At 48.8% G+C, this 18,571-nt stretch overlaps 1 protein-coding gene across 4 annotated transcripts in view; it reads left to right on the forward strand.

The window, feature by feature from the left end:
* PDCD11 (programmed cell death 11) overlaps positions 1-18,571 on the forward strand; it is a 640,465-nt gene that overhangs the window by 386,184 nt on the left and 235,710 nt on the right. For all 4 annotated transcript variants that reach the window (XM_086922722.1, XM_086922723.1, XM_086922724.1 and 1 more), the window contains exon 22: positions 1,904-2,012. In XM_086922722.1, the coding sequence (XP_086778848.1) occupies positions 1,904-2,012 (109 nt within the window). The remainder of the gene's footprint in view (positions 1-1,903; positions 2,013-18,571) is intronic.

An 18,571-nucleotide genomic window follows, 5' to 3' on the forward strand; every position in this document is an offset into this window, starting at 1 on the left:
GGAACAGATTTGTGGCATGGTGCACAGCAAAGGCTGTGGATCCTCTTTCTGCCCCTCTTTCCGAGGTTCTTCTTTTTCTTCTCTCTCTTGCCCAGCAGGGCTCTGCTCTGGGCACTATCAAGGGCTACCTTTCGGCCCTTTCAGCCTTTCTAAGGCTTCCTGATCAGCCTTCTTTGTTCAAGTCCCCAATTGTAACGAGATTCTTGAAGGGCATCACACACATGTATCCACCTGTTCCGTTTGTGATGCCTCAGTGGGACTTGAACCTGGTTCTAACCTTTTTGATGTGTGCTCCCTTTGAGCCCCTTCATTCTTGTCCTCTCCGTCTCCTGACTTTAAAGACGGCTTTCCTGGTTGCCATCACCTCTGCCAGGAGAGTGAGTGAGCTCCAGGCTCTTTCTGTCAAACCTCCTTTCCTGTCCATTCATCCTGACAAGGTGGTTCTAAGAACTAGACCTTCTTTCCTGCCCAAAGTAGTTTCTGCTTTTCACATCGGGCAGTCCATCACCCTCCCCTCCTTCTTCCCGCCTCCGCATCCTTCAAAGGATGAAGAGCGGCTCCATCGTCTGGACCCAAAACGTGCGCTTTCATTTTATATGGATCGCACACGCCAGTTCCGGGTGGATGACCAACTGTTTGTTGGCTACGTGGGTGCGAAGAAGGGACGGGCAGTACATAAACGGACCATCTCTCGGTGGGTCGTTCTGTGCATCAAAGCGTGCTACTCTTTGGCTCGGAAGGAGCCTCCTGTTGGGCTGAGGGCCCATTCCACTCGGGCCACGGCGGCTACTACTGCCCTGGGCCGGGGAGTCCCCTTGCAGGACATTTGCCAGGAGGCTACGTGGGCCTCGCTGCACACCTTTGCGAGGCACTACTGCCTGGACAGTCAAGTCCGGAGGGATGGCTTCTTTGGCCGTTCTGTCCTCCAGAACTTTCTGGTGTAGGAATGTATTGGTTCGCAGACCCACCACCGGGGTTGGTATTGCTGGGGTATCTATTCTAAGGTAAGGAATCTAATACTAACGTGTTTCTTTCAGATGAACAAGTTACTTACCTTCGGTAACGATATATCTGTAAGAAACATTAGTTAGTATTAGATTCCTTACCGACCCACCCATCCTCCCCATTCTGCGAACTGATACCTAGGGTTAAGGACATCCCTTTCAGGGCCCTAGTTTCAAATGGCACCAGTGTTGGTTCTCACATGGCTCTGCGTGTTCTGGCGCGGAAAAGCTGTGTGCAAAGAACTGACGTCAGCGCGCGGAGGCGGCGTCTATATACTCCAGCGACGTCATCACGGCGCACGACGCCAACGACGGACGCGGAGCCGCATGGGACGCCTGCAGACGACGCCTACCGACGCGCAGAGGTACTGCTACGCAAAAGTTTCCGGATCCAGACTGACGCCTGGGGATATTCTAAGGTAAGGAATCTAATACTAACTAATGTTTCTTACAGATATATCGTTACCGAAGGTAAGTAACTTGTTCTTCGCACACTGTTCCCATGCTCCCACAGTTTTTTATTTGGTGGTTCCGCGTTGTGGTGCGGGAAAGTTCTCCGAAAAAAACTGACAAAGGCTTGCAGGGGTGGGGCTTATGTGACCTCGCTGACGTCATGTGCGCAGACGTCGCCCCGCCCCCGGCGCGCAGGGATGCTGTGGCAAAAAAAATTCCGGATTCAGTCTCAGGCCTGGGGATAATTCTACATGAAGGAATCTGCCGCTAGAATCGTCTCTACCAGATACACCGTTACCGAAGGTAAGTAACTCGTACGTTATAGTATTTGGCATGCTTTATATAATTGAAACATCCATCTGTTCTCCCTGTTACTACATGACCTGTAGTTTAAAAAGTGTGAAAACTAGTAATAACACATTTCTCTGCCTGACATTTGCCTCTAGTATCATGAAGAGTGATTGCAGCGCAAAATTGGCACCCACTCAAGATGACCTTGTGAATCAAATTAATTCATACAAACCTGGCCAGAATGTTACCTGCTTTGTATGGAAGGTAAGGTTTCAACTTCATAGAAAAAAAGACCTAGACAATGTGAAAAATAAAATGGATGGTGGCAATAAAAGATTAGTCCTATGACTGTCGCTTAACCTGGATAGGACATTTTATGAAGGCTAAAAGTGTACCAGTTAAAATTGAATGCTCTCTTCCTTGGATCCTCTCGTCAGTGAAGGCAGTTGTTTTCTTCAACATAGTACACCAACCTTACTGGACCACTTACAACATGTAAACCATGAAGTATAGTTGCTTTTTAACTTCATTAAACCCTTCCTTGCAGATCAATAAATGTGGATTAAATGTGATACAAGTTGTACACTAGAGTGTTCCTTTCTAGGAGTGCAGTCACTCTACCTGCACTTACAAAAGGTGCCTCAAAAGGGCTTTACTATAAAGAAATCCCATTATTAAAAATGTATTTTATTCAGTTCTTAAATTCCTGATGTGGCATTTCTAGATGTGCCTTGAAGGCACCACAGAAAAGGATACCTAGTGTTTTCCAGAGTGAGACATATTGTCTAAAGCACCTGAAGCCACCTCCTCGCAGAAAAAAACTTGAGCTTCCTTTGTAAAACACTCCAGAAATGAATGTACCTGTGATGAAACCTGGAAAATATAATTTTGGTGATGTCCTCTCTGAAACCTCACCTTTGGATCTTCAATTATACTCACCAGTGATGAAGAAAAAGCGTTTGCCTTTGATTGAATTTCCAGCATCTCAGGTCTTAATGACAACCATGAAAAAATCATTGCGGACGATGACATCACTGTCTGCACCTGCTCCCACCACCATCAGCAACTTTAGCACTGACCTCATCTACTATGACACCATTGACAACGAGAACAACCTTTCCTTCACCTTTGTTTTCACCCAGTGTGTTCACAAAAATTCTTGAGTTGGAACAAAAGGCCGATGGCAGCAATCAAGACTCCTCAGACTGCTTACAGTCCTTCCCAACTGGATGCATGTCATGTGTCTGACTTTGAGGAGCCCCTAGATAAGAGAATAGTTACCAGGAGTACGAATATTAGCCACAGACCTACAAGGCTCTTATGGTCTTCCCCATTACAGTAGAGAGCCAGATGTCTCACAGGTACTTGTTGCATTTTTAGCAATTTTGTGGCACATGACGGACACCTTCAAAAGACTTCCTCAGCACCCTGTGGAACAACCTATGCCTGTACAGCCCCAGCACCTGCCATGCCTATTCTAGCTACACCTACATTTCCAAGTCTACTAGCTACATCTCGCCCACCAACAAAAGATACACCTCCCAGAGTTGTCAACCAGCCGTTTTTCTGCCAGCATCTAAGGACATGGGGAGGGGGTATGTGTATTCGGATTTGGTGAACATTGATAGGGGGATGACAAATGGAATGACTAGATCATACACAAGGATGAGGGTAACTCACCCTTCAAATCCGATTCGCCTCGGCCCGGCATAGCTCAGTTTAATACTCTAATGGAGAGAGCCTCCAAGAAGTTCAATTTGCAGGTGGATTTGGTGGAGTAGCAATGTTTCCTTTGTCAAACAAGGCAAACTGATCTATACCATTATTGGACTTCATCTGGCCAGAATTCCTCAAATTGATGAAAACACTGCTATGGCTCCAGCAGTGGTGCCATGACTGAAGGAAAGTACAGGGCCCCTGCCTGCCTTACCCAATATCTGAAAGGGGACTCTGTGAAACTGTCAGCAGCCCAGCGCAGATAGAACCCGTGCACGCCATCCTCAGTGCCTCCGAACAGTAATGACTGACGGATAGATATTATGGGATGCAGTATTCGTTTGATGGTAGCGACCTCCATTAAGGCTGCTAATGTGCTAGCAATATTAGGCTATTACTATTGCCTGATGTGGCACGACATCTTGCCACATCTTTAACTCATTCTGGAAAACAAAACTAGACTATGAAGGCAAATATTAGAGAAGGAATACTAACATCTACAACCATCATTAATGCACAAGACAAACTAAAGATATACTTTCAACTGCAACCAAAGGCAAGAGTATGACATCAACTAGGCTGAGAAGGAGTGCCTCTCAATCGTGCACCAATGAGAAAAAAAGCGAGCTTGACTCTTCGCAGCTACCCTCATCCCAATCTCAGCAGGTAGGGCAAGGTTGTGAATTTCCCTTTTTGTTCCTGCATGGTTGTCATTACATCAGGCAGTGAGTGAGGTAGATTGCACATATTGAAATTCGTACAAAGAGTACCTGTTGCACCTCAAGAAAGAACATCATCTCCACTTAAGAAAGCTCCAAGAGGAAATTCTATTCCTACTTGTCAAGGGAGCCAGAGAAAGCAGAGATTGTATTCTAAATTTTTTTAAGTAAAAAAAAAAACAAGGAGTCAATGAAGACTAGTAATGGGCCTTGGAGAACTGAACAGGCACTTGGTTAAGCGCCAAGAAGTCCTCCTGATGATCCAGGTAGTAGATTCTCAGGGTACTGAGGAAGGCGAAGGTGGATCACTATAACCTGATTCTCATTGCCTTTGCGGTGGCCTTGTCTCTATTGGTACATCGTCCTCCTGCAATTATCAGCACTTCCAGCTATACCAATGAAAAAGCACACCAGGTTTCTCACCAGCCACAACTAAGAAGGACTCCATCACTACCCAAAATTGCTGAGCCTGATAAAACAATACCTGACCACATTTAGTTCAGTCACTTGTATCTGCTGTTAAAATGTGATGCCATCCTGGCATAGACACACATACCAGCAGCCACACATTCATATAAAGCCAAGTGGAAACATTTTTGTGTCTATGTGAGTGGCTTTGAGTGAGTGTGTTAGTGGCTGTATGGGCAAGTTAATGGCTCTTTTAATGGACGTATGGGTAGGTGAGTTTGTGTGAGTGGCTGTTTTGCACAGTAAGCGTCTGTGGCTGGCTGTATGGGTGAGCGGGTTAGTGTGTGACTGCTTGTATGGGTGTGTGATTGGGTATGCAAGTGAATAACTGGATTAGTGAATGGATGTGCAGGTAGCTTCATGTGTGAGCAGCTGTGTGAGTAGTTGTATGGGTGAGTGAGTGCTAGTATGGGTGGGTGAGAGTGGTTATGTGAGTGGCTGTATTAGTGTGCGAGTGGCTCGGCGAGTGGCTCTATGGGTGAGTGAATGCTAGTGTGAGCGACTATGGATGAGTGAGTGGGTATGTACGTTGCTGTATGGATGGATGATTTGGCTGTGTTGGGAGGCGGTATGAGTGAGTGAGTGAGTGGGTGTGTGTGAGTCGTTGAATGTGTGGTCGTGTAAAATTTGAGCCGAACTATAACGTCCCTTTAAACTTTGTTTTTTTCAGTAAATTTCTGAGGTTTTTGGACTTTTTAATTCTACCTGTAACCTGTCACCTTTGAGAGTGGGTGTGTGAGTAGCTGTGTGGGTCTGTGAGTGGATGAGTACTTGTGTGAGTGGGTGCATGAGTGTCTGTGACTAGGTCTATGAGTGCCTGTGTGGGTTGGTGAGTGTGTGTGTGGCTCTGTGTGTGAGTGCCTGTGTGGTCTGTAAGTGGGTCTGTGAGTGGGTGTGTGAGTGCCTGTAGTGCTATGCATTTTGGGCATTTGCTGATTTGGGATATTTGAAAGGGAGAACCATGGACTTTCAACTGGAGAGGACAAAAAAGAAATCAGTCACTACACATCAGATTGTCTTGCAGTAGATCAACAATGAATTCACATCCATTAAGCATTTCATGTCGATTTACAACATGAAATGTGAGAGGAAACACTTGCTTTGCCAAGCTCAAGAAGTTTGGTTCGCTTGTGCTTAACTGAAGTGGATCTTCAACTGGGGCACCTGCTATGTTTATATTTGTAAGTGCCTCCTGTTAAGGTTTAACCCCTTCCGTGCGGGGGTAATTCCCCCGCTGTGCTGGGTGGGGTGCGCGCAGCGCCCCGGTGCTCATGACGAGCTCAGGTCGTCATAAGGCACGGCGCTAGTGTGCTCATAACGAGCTCAGCTCGTCATGACCACACCCGTTCCCGTGGAAAGCTCAGCACAGCAGGGGAATTATCCCCACGTATGAGCGTTCCGCGGCTCATGACGAGCTGAACTCGGCATGAGCATGGAAGAGGTTATTTTAATCAGCACCAGGGTCAGAATCGAACATCATTTTTTCCAAGAGACCCCCATTTTGTCAAAAAAGTCTACCCAACTGGAGCACTTTCATTCGGTTAATTGGAAAAGTCCTACCTCGTTGTGTAAATGTCTGCATATTCTACACTACAGCTGCATAAAGGACCACGAGGTATGCATGTAATTTCGACGATGTGATTGTTCCTCGAGCATCTTCATCCAAAATCTGTAATATCTTCAAGACAACAAGACCACAAATAGGTGAATCTCCTTCAAACAGAGGTACTTCCCTTAACTAAATGAAGTAAGTGCTTTCTTGTTTGGTGGGCATCTCCTTATATTGCTCTTCATAAATGACACGTCACCAAAATCAACTGAAAATGCGCACAGGCCTTTTGGTAAGCTGTCCATCAACATGGGAAAAGGCAGGAAGACCTTTGAATACAACTAAGGAGAACAGGTGTGGCATGACAGGCAAAGCTTGCAGATTATTTGGGGCATTTGCATACTCGGGGGTAATTAAAAGGGAGAATCACTGACTCCGAAGGAGACGACGAGAATGAAACCACTCGTCACAGTCCACTCCAGACTATGCTCCTATAAATCAACAATGCAGTCACCTTCATTAAGGATATCAGATTGTTTTTCGTTGTGGAATACGAGAGGAAACACACTTGCTTTGCTTTCCCCAAGCCCAAGAAGTTATCACTTTTTTTTATTTTTAAAAGGGTAGGGGGACTCCATTCCCCAGGGCCCGGTCGAAATTCAGTGGGTGACAAGCCGCTTCCCCTCCCCTGGCCCATTTCGGCCCTGGGCACCCCAATCCCAGGGGCCCCAACAATGTCTCAGTGGGTGACCTTGAGCCCACCAATGGTACCCATTGTGCTATGATGGGGACTGCGGGGTCTTGAAGCCTTCTGCTGCAGCCAGCATTGCTCTTGTACACAGGGAGCTGCTAGAAATGCTGCTCCCTGTGTGCAGGAGCAATTGTTTCATCTGTTTCCCTGCCCGCATACTAGTGGGTAGGGAAACAAATGAAAACTCTGCTCTCAGGAAGCGGGAGTGGTTTTGCAGTTCCCGCTTGCTGGGTGCGGAAATGTTTCTTCTCGCTGGCGGAATCGGTCACAGCTCTCGCCATGTAAAAGCAAATAGCAGTGTCCCAGGGCTGGGCACATAACCGGAGCCGGTCCTGTGGAGTGGCGGTCCCCAGGACCATTAATGGTTCCAGGAGAGGCTGCGGGGGGCTATGCGGCCCCCTTCTTTTAAACAGCATGGGCTGGCCCTGGGCAGGTCGTGGTCGCTGGGACCATATATGGCCCGGCAGGGGGCTCTGCGGCTCTGCCACTTTAAATACATTATAGTCCCTAGGAAGGTTGTAGTCCCCTTAGCACAGGGGGGTCCATGCGACTCGCCCCTCTAAATATTTTAATTTAGCCCTGGGGAGGTGGTGGTCCCTGGGGATTCAGCCAGCCCCAGGAAGGGGTTCCGCATGGCCCCTCTCCCTAAAAAAAAAAATAATAAAGCTCCGGGGAGGTGGTGGTCAACAAGGCTCAAATGAGCCTTGGAAGAGGGGACACTTTTGTTTTTTTAGGTCTTGCCTAGCGCAGTGTGCATGCGCTCTCTAGGTGAGGGCCTCTTCACTCCAGACATTCAGAAAGCTTTCCGAAAGCTTGTGCATCTGGTTGTGAAATCCTATTGACCTTTGCGTGTGGCTGAAAGCACACAATTGGCCAAAGGCGGGTGCATGTCCCACTTTGTTTACTGGTCACTCCCACAGCGTTTTGCTGTTGGGAGCGAGCAGGGGCAGCTGCATTCCTCGCATATCACTGCGTTTTGCCCGCGGGAGAAAGCAGTGCCGCTTTCACTTTAGCGGCCACGCTTGTTCCTCTGAGTCCCTGTAATCTGAGGAGCAACCACGTGGGGGGCTCTAGTTTGTGCACAGGCGGACCGTCACATGGGTCCCATTGACATGGTCTAACCATGGCTCACTCTGACCACCCGGGGATCAGTAATTTCCCTCTTCCGGCCCTCTTTTTGTTCAAAACAGCAGACCCGCCTGCAGAAGTCAACATAAACTGCTGTTGCCCTGTGCATTACATCTCCACCCTGCCCCGTGCCTTCAACCCTGTCCGAACCTTTTCCAATTTAGGCAGCAAGCACCGAAATTGTTGGAGTCTAGAGTTCTACTCGGACAGTGACTCCACATCCAATCAACACTTCGAAATTTGGTCCGACACACTGGGATTGGTTGAGAAAGCATCAGTGCTCCAATCCTGGGTCACTTTACAGATTATCAACCCTCCCACTCTCAGATAATTCCCAGTATTTGATCTGCCGAGGACTCATGTTTTTAAAATGCTGACCTTTAAAGAAGGTTGAATACCTTGAAACGCGGAGATAAAATGCTGCCATTTAACCTGTCACCTCTATTAATTTCCAGGCCATAATTAAACAATACTGTCTTCCCGGTGTAAAAATATACTTAACATGTGTGATTCACGGTAACCTTTCCGCGTGCAGAGGTTGGTCCGTTTCGCATTTAGAGCTGCTGTTGACCAATAGAATTCTAGCGTTCGAGGCATATGAGCTGCAGATTCTAAACTTTTGCATTAGATCGCCACCTGGTGTTGGGCTTGGATGATTGCATGTTGTTGTCGTCTTGGAAGAAGTCTTTTGTAGTCATGAGATAGGTGACTCCTCCCTTGGACGATAGTGCGCAGGGGCATCGACTCCATCCTTAGATTGTTTTTTTCTGCCACTGGGTTCGGATGAACTTTTTCTCCTCCGCATCGAAATCTACTTTTCAAGTACTTTGAAGTGCAAAAAATCATAAAAACTTTACTTAACTAACTTCGATATCGACTAACATTGTTTCGACTCCATCAGCTCGATTCCGGTCGCCGAACCGGGCCGTTGGGCCTATCCACGCCGTGAGGCGTACACCTCATGGAAAGGACCCCATTTAAGAAATGTTCCGCGTGCGTAGCAAAGTTTCCACACAGTGACCACCACCAGGTCTGCAACCTGTGCGTATCGCCAGAACACGACGAATCCAGCTGTACAGCCTGCGCGTCCTTTCGATCCAAGAAAACCATCCGAGATCGGAGGGCCCGTCGTCCTGACATGCAGAGATCAGCTCCGGAACCGGTGGACATCTTCGAGGAGGTTCCGCTCGTTACCGAAGAAGATTCCGATGATCTCCAAATCGTAGCAGAGGCAGACGACTCAGATGACTCCATACCATCGGGTCAGCGCGTGAGTACTACTGCCCCTGCACCACACACAGCACCCAGATCGAAGGCAAAGGTCAACACTCCGCCTCCGGGGCCCAGTCGCAACCGAAAAACCACTTCGAAAGCCTCGCCATCGAGCCCAGCTCCGAAGAAAGCAGTTAAGCCTTCCGGTAGCTCTTTACCGAGCTAGCCACAAGTGCCGATCCCACCAGATCCCTCGGCACCGAAACCGAAAGAAGTCTTAGCTCCAAGACCGTCGACTTCGAAAGACAAAGGTGAGAAACCAGCGTCCGACGCCTCAAAGCCGACAAGACCAGCTTCCACTCCGAAGACATCGTCTTCGGTACCGAAACCGACAAAGCCTGATTCCGATGCGCCCAAGCCCTCAAAACAGCCTATGACACCGAAAACAACACCTTCGGTGCCAAAAACTACGCCAAAGGACAATGTAACAACTCCTAAGGCTAAAGAGAAGCAGCAACCTCGTCCGGAACCGAAAAAATCGGCGCCGACAAAGGTTCCACAAGGAGAAGAACTTTTCCAACCAGATCCTCTGCAAAAGAAGATCTACATTGACCCCAAAACAGGTGCTGTATCCACTATACCACACAAGAAGAGGAAGGCAAATACAACACCCACACCTGTAGTACCTGCCAAGAAGAAGGACTCTGCCACATCTCCTGTGCACCCTTCTCCTATACTTCCTTCTCCTTCATCCCCTGTTCCTCTTAACATTTAACCACAGATTTATCCTCCACATTCTCCTACTCTGTCTTCACACTCACCTGAGAATGATGATGAGTATAGCCTAGGAAGAGGGATAGACCCAGATGAACCTTTCCCATACCCTTTAGATGATCCAGACTGGGAGTACACACACCCAAGGGATGTACCAGATATTCATGACCCACAGTCATACCCATCAAAACCTTCTCCCCCAGAAGATAACATAGGTTTTGGGCACCTTTTGAACAGAGATGCCATTTACCATGAGGTCACTATGCACTCTGATGAGGCAGAGGAGGATTTTCCATTAGACACATTTGAACAATCACAAAGGTCTGTTCAAATTCTTCCTATGATTAAAGGGGTCATCAAACATGCCCCAGAGGTATTTAAGGACCCTGTACGTACTAGGATACTAAGCCCTAGAATTGAGAAAAAATAATAGGCCTGCACCTGCCGATCCAGCCTACATTAAAGGACAACTGCCATTAGATTCACTAGTTGTATCAAATGCTAGGAAAAGGGCAAACGTCAGGTGAAGCACCCCCACCTGACAAAGAATCTAAAGTCATATATGCCTCAGGCAAAAGAATAGCTGAGCAAGCTACTAACATATGGTGTATAGCTAATACACTAGCTCTCCTTTCAAGATAGGACAGGGCTCATTATGATCAGTTGGAGAAACTATTAGAACATCTACCTAACCAATATAAAATGCAGGCAAACGACCTTCTACAAGAAGGCAAGCTAATTTCCAATGCCCCAATCAAGTGGGCACTTATGTGGCAGACACTGCATCTAGAGCTGTGAACACTAGTGTCCTACTTAAGACATGCGTGGCTACGCATTTCAGGATTTAAACAGGAAGTGCAAACTACCATTTTAAATCAACCATTTAATCAAAATCAATTGTTTGGACCAGAGGTGGACACAGCACTTGAAAAGTTGAAGAAGGATACAGACACTGCCAAATCTGTGGGAGCTTTACAGTCCACACAAGCTAGAAGTTCTTTTCGTCGCTCCTTCTACAGAGGAGGCTCCAAACAAACTGGAGCAGACAATACAACATCCTTCAAATCTAACACACAAACATCCTCTAACAAAGGTTATTTTACAGGGGGGTATAGAGGAAACCACAACAAAGGAAGCGGTTGGGGTAACAACAATAATCGAACCTCTTCCACCACAAAACAGTTACTTTCCTCTGCTTCCCCAACGGCATTCCACTCGTGTGGGTGGCAGAGTAACACAGTTCCTACCTGTCTGGAATTCCATTACAACAGACAAGTGGGTAAGTCAAATTATCCAGTATGGCTACTGCCTGGAACTTACAGAAACACCTCCATACATACCACCCAAGCAGTGTCCAATGTCTGCAGAACATCTTACTCTGCTCAAACAAGAAGTCCTGTCACTTCTTCAAAAGAACGCAATAGAAATAGTTCCTTTACAACACCAAGGAACAGGGGTTTGCTCGCTCTATTTTCTAATACCCAAGGAGGACGGGACACTTAGACCAACTCTCGACCTCAGGCCCCTCAATCATTACATACAATCAGATCATTTTCATATGATCACTTTACAAGTGCTTCCACTGCTGCAACAAGGCGATTTCCTTACAACACTAGATCTAAAGGACGCCTACATCCACATTCCTCTACATCCTTTTCACAAGAAGTATCTAAGGTTTGTACTTAAAGGACAATATTATGAGTTCAAAGTCCTTCTATTCGGAGTTACAACAGCACCAAGAGTATTCACAAAGTGCCTAGCAGCAGTAGCAGCACATCTCAGTAGACAACAGACACATGTCTTCCCTTATCTAGACGATTGGCTCATAAAAGCCAAGTCATTCAATCAGTGTGTTCAACATACGCATCAGACAATTCAAACATCGCACGACTTAGGGTTCACAATAAACTACACCAAGTCGCACCTGCAACCCCCTCATACACATCAGTATCTAGGGGCTACAATAAACACGTCTACAGCTCTAGCGTATCCCAGTCCAGCAAGGATTCAGAGAATTCAGGCCTTAGTCACAAGCTTCCAACATCAACACTCTCTCCAAGCCAGAGTGTTCATGAGACTAATAGGCATGATGGCATCTTGCATTTTCATAGTACCATATGCAAGACTGCAAATGCGTCCGTTACAGGAATTTCTAGCACAACAGGTAACCAGGCTCAAGGGCAACTAACAGACCTGGTGTTGGTAGACAGCCGCAGACATCGCTCTCTGCAGTAGTGGAACACCAAAAACTTGACAACGGGGCGGCCGTTCCTCGAACCTGTTCCACATATAGTGCTCCCAGCAGACGATGGGGAGCCCATCTCCTACATCATACAACTCAAGGACAATGGAACATTCAATAACAATTGTTCCATATCAACCATCTAGAGCTGCTAGCAATATTCTTAGCACTCAAAACATTACAAGTACAAGTACAAAACAAAGCTGTATTTTTTTCAGTATTTTGCAACACCTTTCAAGTCTGGAATAGTGTGCTGATGCCTGCGGGCTTCAAATTGTGTGTGTCCTGCTTGCGGCAGATGTCGGCGACTGATCCACATGAGATCTGCATGTGGTGCTTGGGCGAGCACCACGACTCCGCCAAGTGCGACACCTGCCGGCAGCTGAAGCCAAAGTCCCTGCGGGAACGACGGATGAAACTGTTGTTTGCCCGGATGTCCCGGTCGGAGTCCTCGCGGCGCCGGCTGACGTCTCAAGTGGAGGGCTCCAAAAAGGCGCAGCTCTTCCTCCCACGCTGAGGCCTCTCCTTGGGACAGATCCTGTAGTCGTTCCCGCGTATGTCGTACGTCTGCCTCAGGTAGGCACTGGAAGAAGCCACGGAGGGCGTCGGTCCAGCACAAGCGTGACACTGGGGACTGCCACTGCCGGTCTCCACCGGACGCGAGTCCTCAGGAGTCGACCCCCACCTATCCACCGTTTCCTTGTGTTAGGGCGACTCGGACCCAGATGAAAGACTATTCTAGGACCCTCTAGGCCATCTTTGGGTCACCCCCTCTCCCTGGTGCGACTTCGGGCCCCACACTTGGGGCTAGGTACTTAGGTAGGGGGCTCGCCGGTGGGTTCGCCCTCGGCGCAGACCAAGTGCCTTGACTCCGGTTCCGGAGTCGCTGCGACTTCGGGACACGGCCCGGATGGGCATCCCAGTCTTGACATCTGGCCCTCCTGACGCATCTTCTCACATTCCTGCGGGGCACCCTGTGTCGTCGCTGGATATGGCTGCCGTGCCGTGTTTGCTCCCAGTTGGCTTCGTTCCTCCCCGCCGGCTCCGGCCTTGGTGGAGGCCGAGTCGATGCCGGTCTGACACCCGTTGTCGAGCCCTCTTCGGTGGGCCATCGGCGCCGAGCCAACACCGTTCCAATGCCGATTCGGCCCGGATTGTCTTTCCCTGTTGGAGGACGTGACCCCAGTGGGCTTCCCGCCCACACTGGTGTTCTCATGCGCCACGGTGCAGAATCCCATGCGGCACACCCCGGCTCATTTCTCAGCAGAGCCAATGTCGTTGGTTGGACAGATTTGCCTGCAGCCATCCCCAAAGGATGATTTGCTGTCTCCACCTCGGATTGTCACGGAGGCCAGCGTTGACTTTGCGCGGGCAGTTGGTAGGGCTACCCGTGTCTTACACATGCAGCCGCCCTCTGTCTCCTTGCCTTTGGATCCTTTGTTGGATCTTTTTCACCGGGGCTCGGTAGATGTGGAGCCTCTTTTTCCTTTTGGCAGGTCATTATATGATGTCCTTCTGGGAATTTGGGCCAGACCCTTGTCTGGTGACCCTGTGGCTCGTGCTATGGCTCATCACCGGCTCCAGATGACTCTGCCTGTTTGTCCCTTCATCCTAGGACTCATGGGCTGGTAGTCCAGGCTGCGCATCCTTCCTCTCCTTTCTCATTGCTTCTTCTTACTCAGGAGTCTAGGTGGTTGGAGTAGTGTGGCTGCAAGGTTTTTGTGACCAACAGTTCCGGCCTTCGTTCCCTAAACGCGATCTTCGTGTTTGCTCGTGCTACTTTTGTCCCTTTGGGACACTGCTGAGCTTCTCCTTGCTGGAGGACCCTCGTGCTGAACTGCTCCAGCTGGTTCGGGATGGCTGCAAAATGGCACAGTTTACCATCCGGTCAGCCATGGATACCACTGACTCATTGGATCGTGCTATGGCCAACATAGTTGCCCTGCGTCAACAGGTTTGGGTACACGATGGCAGTTACCCCGAAAATGTTATGAGCCACTCACAGATCTGCCATTTGATGGGGCTCATTTGTTTAACGACCATGCCGAATCGGCAGTACCGTGTCTGTTTTCAGGATTTCGTTGACTTCCTGGGTTTTAGTCCACTATGGTGGATCTATGTTTTCGTGTGACAGTGTTGTCACTGTTTTTCTGTTATGTCTTTGGGTCCAAGAGGTTGTCTCAGAACGATTGTATCGCTATTCAGCCAAAGGCTTTTTTCCTTTACTTTACTTCACCTGGGCCAGCTGTTTTGACGTCTTCCTATGAGCTTGCCTCAAGAGGTGGCACTTGCTTTTATAGAGATGTGACAAACCCTATGTGGGGTATTTGTTTGCTATTGTGTAGCTTTTCCTTGTCAGGAAGTTTCAGAGGCTCCCTTGGAGCTCTCTTTTTATTGTCTTACTGCTGTGGTGGTACGTACACTTGGTTGAGACCCACAGACTGAAGTGGTCCTCTCCTGGTGCGTCTGTATCACTGCCTACGGTTGCTTTGTGGCATTCTCAGGTGTCTGTGGACACAGTTGGCTCTGGTGTTTTGTTGGGGCTCTTCCATTTCCATTTCCGGCTCACCTCAGAGGGGTTTCTCGTCTCCCTTGCCTTGGCTCTTCATCTCCCTTCTTTCTACCCTAAGCGCAGTTGGCGGTCTTGGGCGTGGGTACGCGTCCCTGTGGGTGCTCCGTCCGCTCCGGATCGGTTCTTTCTGTCATCACTTGTGACCCGTCCTATGTGTATGTCTTGTTCAAAGGGGACCTGTTGGGTAGCTTGGAACATTGTCTTGCATGCGCTTTCTTGCTTTGGCCTCCTTCACTGGGGTTGAAAATTCTTGAGTACACCCTGTCAGGGGCTGGCCAATGAGTGGTAAAATACCAGAACGGACCTCTGTTCCATTTTGCGTTGTGTTCCTGGTCTCCCTCGGAGGGGCCCCGGCCTGGCATTGTCGCACACGGTTCAGGTATTCTTGGCCGCTGCAACGAGTTTCAACAGATTCTCTGGATGTTCTCTGAATTCATCCTGTCTACATCTGTTCCCTTTTCGGACTTTCTATGTATGCATGTTACTGACTTCTTCTTGGTGTGATAGTCAGTATTACCGCCTGTGTCGCGGGGGTTGGTCTCACTCCCGGATCGGGGGTTTGGGCCCCCCTCTTTGTGGTTGGCCTGTTGTTCCGCTACGGTTCACAGATGGCAATTCCATTTCGGACGCCTGTCCATTCTCTAAGGGCATCCTTCTGGTTTACCCCCTTGGTTGTCATTTACTGACTTCCAGCATTTCGGTGTGCTGTGTTCGCACACGAGGGGTTAGGCTTGCAGTCTACCTGCGGTGGATCCTGGGGATTTTCCCAGGTCCCTCATTTGTTTCTATCTCTTGTATCCACTCTCTCCCTCTGGGGAGCTAGTCTCTGGCATGTTCGGCATGCCGGTCGCCCTTGGTCTTTGTTCCAAGGGGTACCGTTGCTTGGTTGGCTACCTGGTGCTGTCCTGTCTTCCTGGTAGGCCCGCACATGTTGTTACACTTCATTGATCTCTCCATTGTGTGGAGTGGTTCTCAAGGTAAACCCTACCTGTTTTTGTGTGTTCTTGTCATTCACATCTCTGCACCTCCTGGTAGTCATAGTTGTGTGTTTCAGCATGATGTCCTCTGCCCTGACAAGTCATCTGTTGCCATCCCTTCGTTGGATCTTTGTCTTTTCGGACCCTGGGCTCCTATGCTCAGTTTCCCTGTTTTCGTGGAAATCATTGGCATTCTGTCACTGTGCACTGTCCTTTCTGGTCCTGTGCCTTTCTTTCGTCCCTGTCTGGCCGACAGTGGACTTGTGTTGTCCTCTGATGACTTGTGGTACCTTGCTCATGCTCTTCCCTGACATTCAGGGTCAGGTGTCAGCTATGCTAGTACTACGGAGCCTTATGGGTCTGGTGTCCGCTGCGCCGGCATTGCGGACCACACTTTGTTTCCGTCAACTTTCTTGATGGTCTGCTTCCTTCGGGAACATAGTGGGGGTTGGTCACAGGCCCTCCTCCCATGGGGTATAGCTGTGGTATCTATTCTAAGTTAATGAATCTGCGGCTAGATGTCTCTATCAGATGAACGAGTTACTTACCTTTGGTAACGATGTATCTGATAGAGAGACAGTCTAGCCACAGATTCCTTAAAGCTCACCCATCCTCCCCACTCTCCGTGGTCCTTTTCAGGCGGGGTTCTAACCACCTTGCCTCCTTCAGGTGGCCATGGCCTTCCTAAGGGGTGCTCTAGTTAACCCACAGGGGCAGGGTGTGTCTTTCTGCTTTAGGCATGTTAGTGTACCACCCTTTCTCGTTTGGGTGTCTACATTATGTGCTTTTTGCTGCTACTCCATCCTGGTTCTTCCGGTATGGAGTTTATCATGTTTTCTAACCCTCTCTCCACCCTAGCCTGTCTCCCCATGTTTTTGGGGTCTCCTTGTCTCTGCTGCAGGCGCTTGGGTTGCGCTTCTATTGGACTTTGCTCAGTGCATACGTCATTGTGGGGGATTGGTACCACTCCTATGTGGTTGTTTACTTCTGGTCACGGGCCATAAGTCACGATTTTTCAGTCCTGTACCCCTTTTCAGTTGCATCCTTGCTCACAGACTCGGTCATACAGTTCCATCCTGTAGCTGTGTTCTGTCCTTTGATTGTCAGGTCATTCATTTCCAATGCCGTTTCCTTTTTCGGTGGGGCTCAGTTCTTTGGTTGGTGGGATTTTTGTAGCAGGTGCTTGTCTGCTTTCTTCAGTCTCTCCAAGTGTTGAGTGCTTTTCAACATGGGATGGTTTTTTATAATTGTTGTTTCAAAGATTTTTTGTTTCTTTTTTGGCACCCTGTTCCTACATTTTTTGTAGTGGCTCCACATTGTGGTGCGGAAAGGTTTCACTGCAGAAAACGGACGTCAGCATGCTGAGGGTGTCTTATATGGCTCCACTGACTTCACTTCCGTGGACAAAGTCAGGACGGAGCCAGGCGATGCCGCCCCCCGGCATGCAGAGGTACTGCTGGGGGAAAAGTTTTCCGGATCCAGTCTGACGCCTGGGGATATTCTAAGTTGAGGAATCTGCTGCTAGACTGTGTCTCTGCCAGATACATCTTTACCGAAGGTATGTAACTCGTTCTTTAAGGTAACTAGGACATTTGCCATTTATCACCCAAAAGGCCAAAGTTAAGGCCTTAAATTCCATCCTTCTCGCAGCCAGTAGAGCTGTCTTATTTGTGGAGAGATGTGATGTCAAAATGGCACAAGTCTAATCAATCTTGCAGACGCATTCTGTACCATCTGCAGTCCCCTGACTAGATAGGCGGGCAGGCCCAGGTATAGGCAGTTAGCATAGTCCAGCTTAGATGTCACTGTGGCATGGACAATGACTCTGCAACAGTCCTCCGGCAATTTGCTGAAGCATGAGGCTGTCACTTGGCGAATTTGCGCTTTGAAAGAGAGATCTACTTCCCATTTCACGTCCAATTGTTTGCCGTAGTTGCTGGAGTAGGTGGCAGGCCTATTTCAGCCTGCCACCAAACACCAGCTGCCGGCAGAAGAGCCTTGCCGAAGAACAACACTTCTGTCTTCTCTGCATTAAGTTTAAAATCTGAAAGAAATAGTTATAGATTCCGTACCGTAGAATTACTCACAGGCGTCAGACTGGATCCGGAAAGTTTTTAGTCAGCAGTACCGTGGCGCATCAGAAGTTGACATCGGTCGGCTCCGCGTCCGTCCTTGGCGTTGTAAGCGTCGGGATGACGTCACAGTAGCTACTTAGACGACGCGCTCGCGCGCTGATGTCAGTTCTTTCTGTTTCTGCACCAAACAGCACAGATCCGGAGAGAGCGGCACCTCCAGTCTCTTTTTGACTGAACTTTTTGCAACTTTTGTCGACTACTTTTCTGAGTCCATCGACTCCTGGTGCACTACGGATGCCCGGTTTCAAGGTCTACGGTACCTGTACCCGGCTGATGTCGGTTACAGATCTGCACCGCATGTCTCTTTTGCCTGGAGCGCAACCACGACCCCAAGTCTTGCTCCGACTGCTGGCCAATGGTGCCGAAGGCTTTGCCAGAGCAGTCCTGAGAGCTGCTGCGTTCGAGGTCCCGGTCGCGAGTGAGGTCAAGGGACCGGTCGCAGAGCCATCCCCACGCGTCCAATTAATCGAAGTCTTCGCACTCGAGGTCGGGTAAGTCGAAGCACAAAAAGAAGTCGAAGGAGCATGTCGCTATTCGACTTCTCCCGTCGGTCAGCTGACGCGACGAGGGATGCGGGTTG

The sequence above is a fragment of the Lissotriton vulgaris genome, chromosome 5 (assembly GCF_964263255.1).
Source record: "Lissotriton vulgaris chromosome 5, aLisVul1.2, whole genome shotgun sequence".
Taxonomy (NCBI): domain Eukaryota; kingdom Metazoa; phylum Chordata; class Amphibia; order Caudata; family Salamandridae; genus Lissotriton; species Lissotriton vulgaris.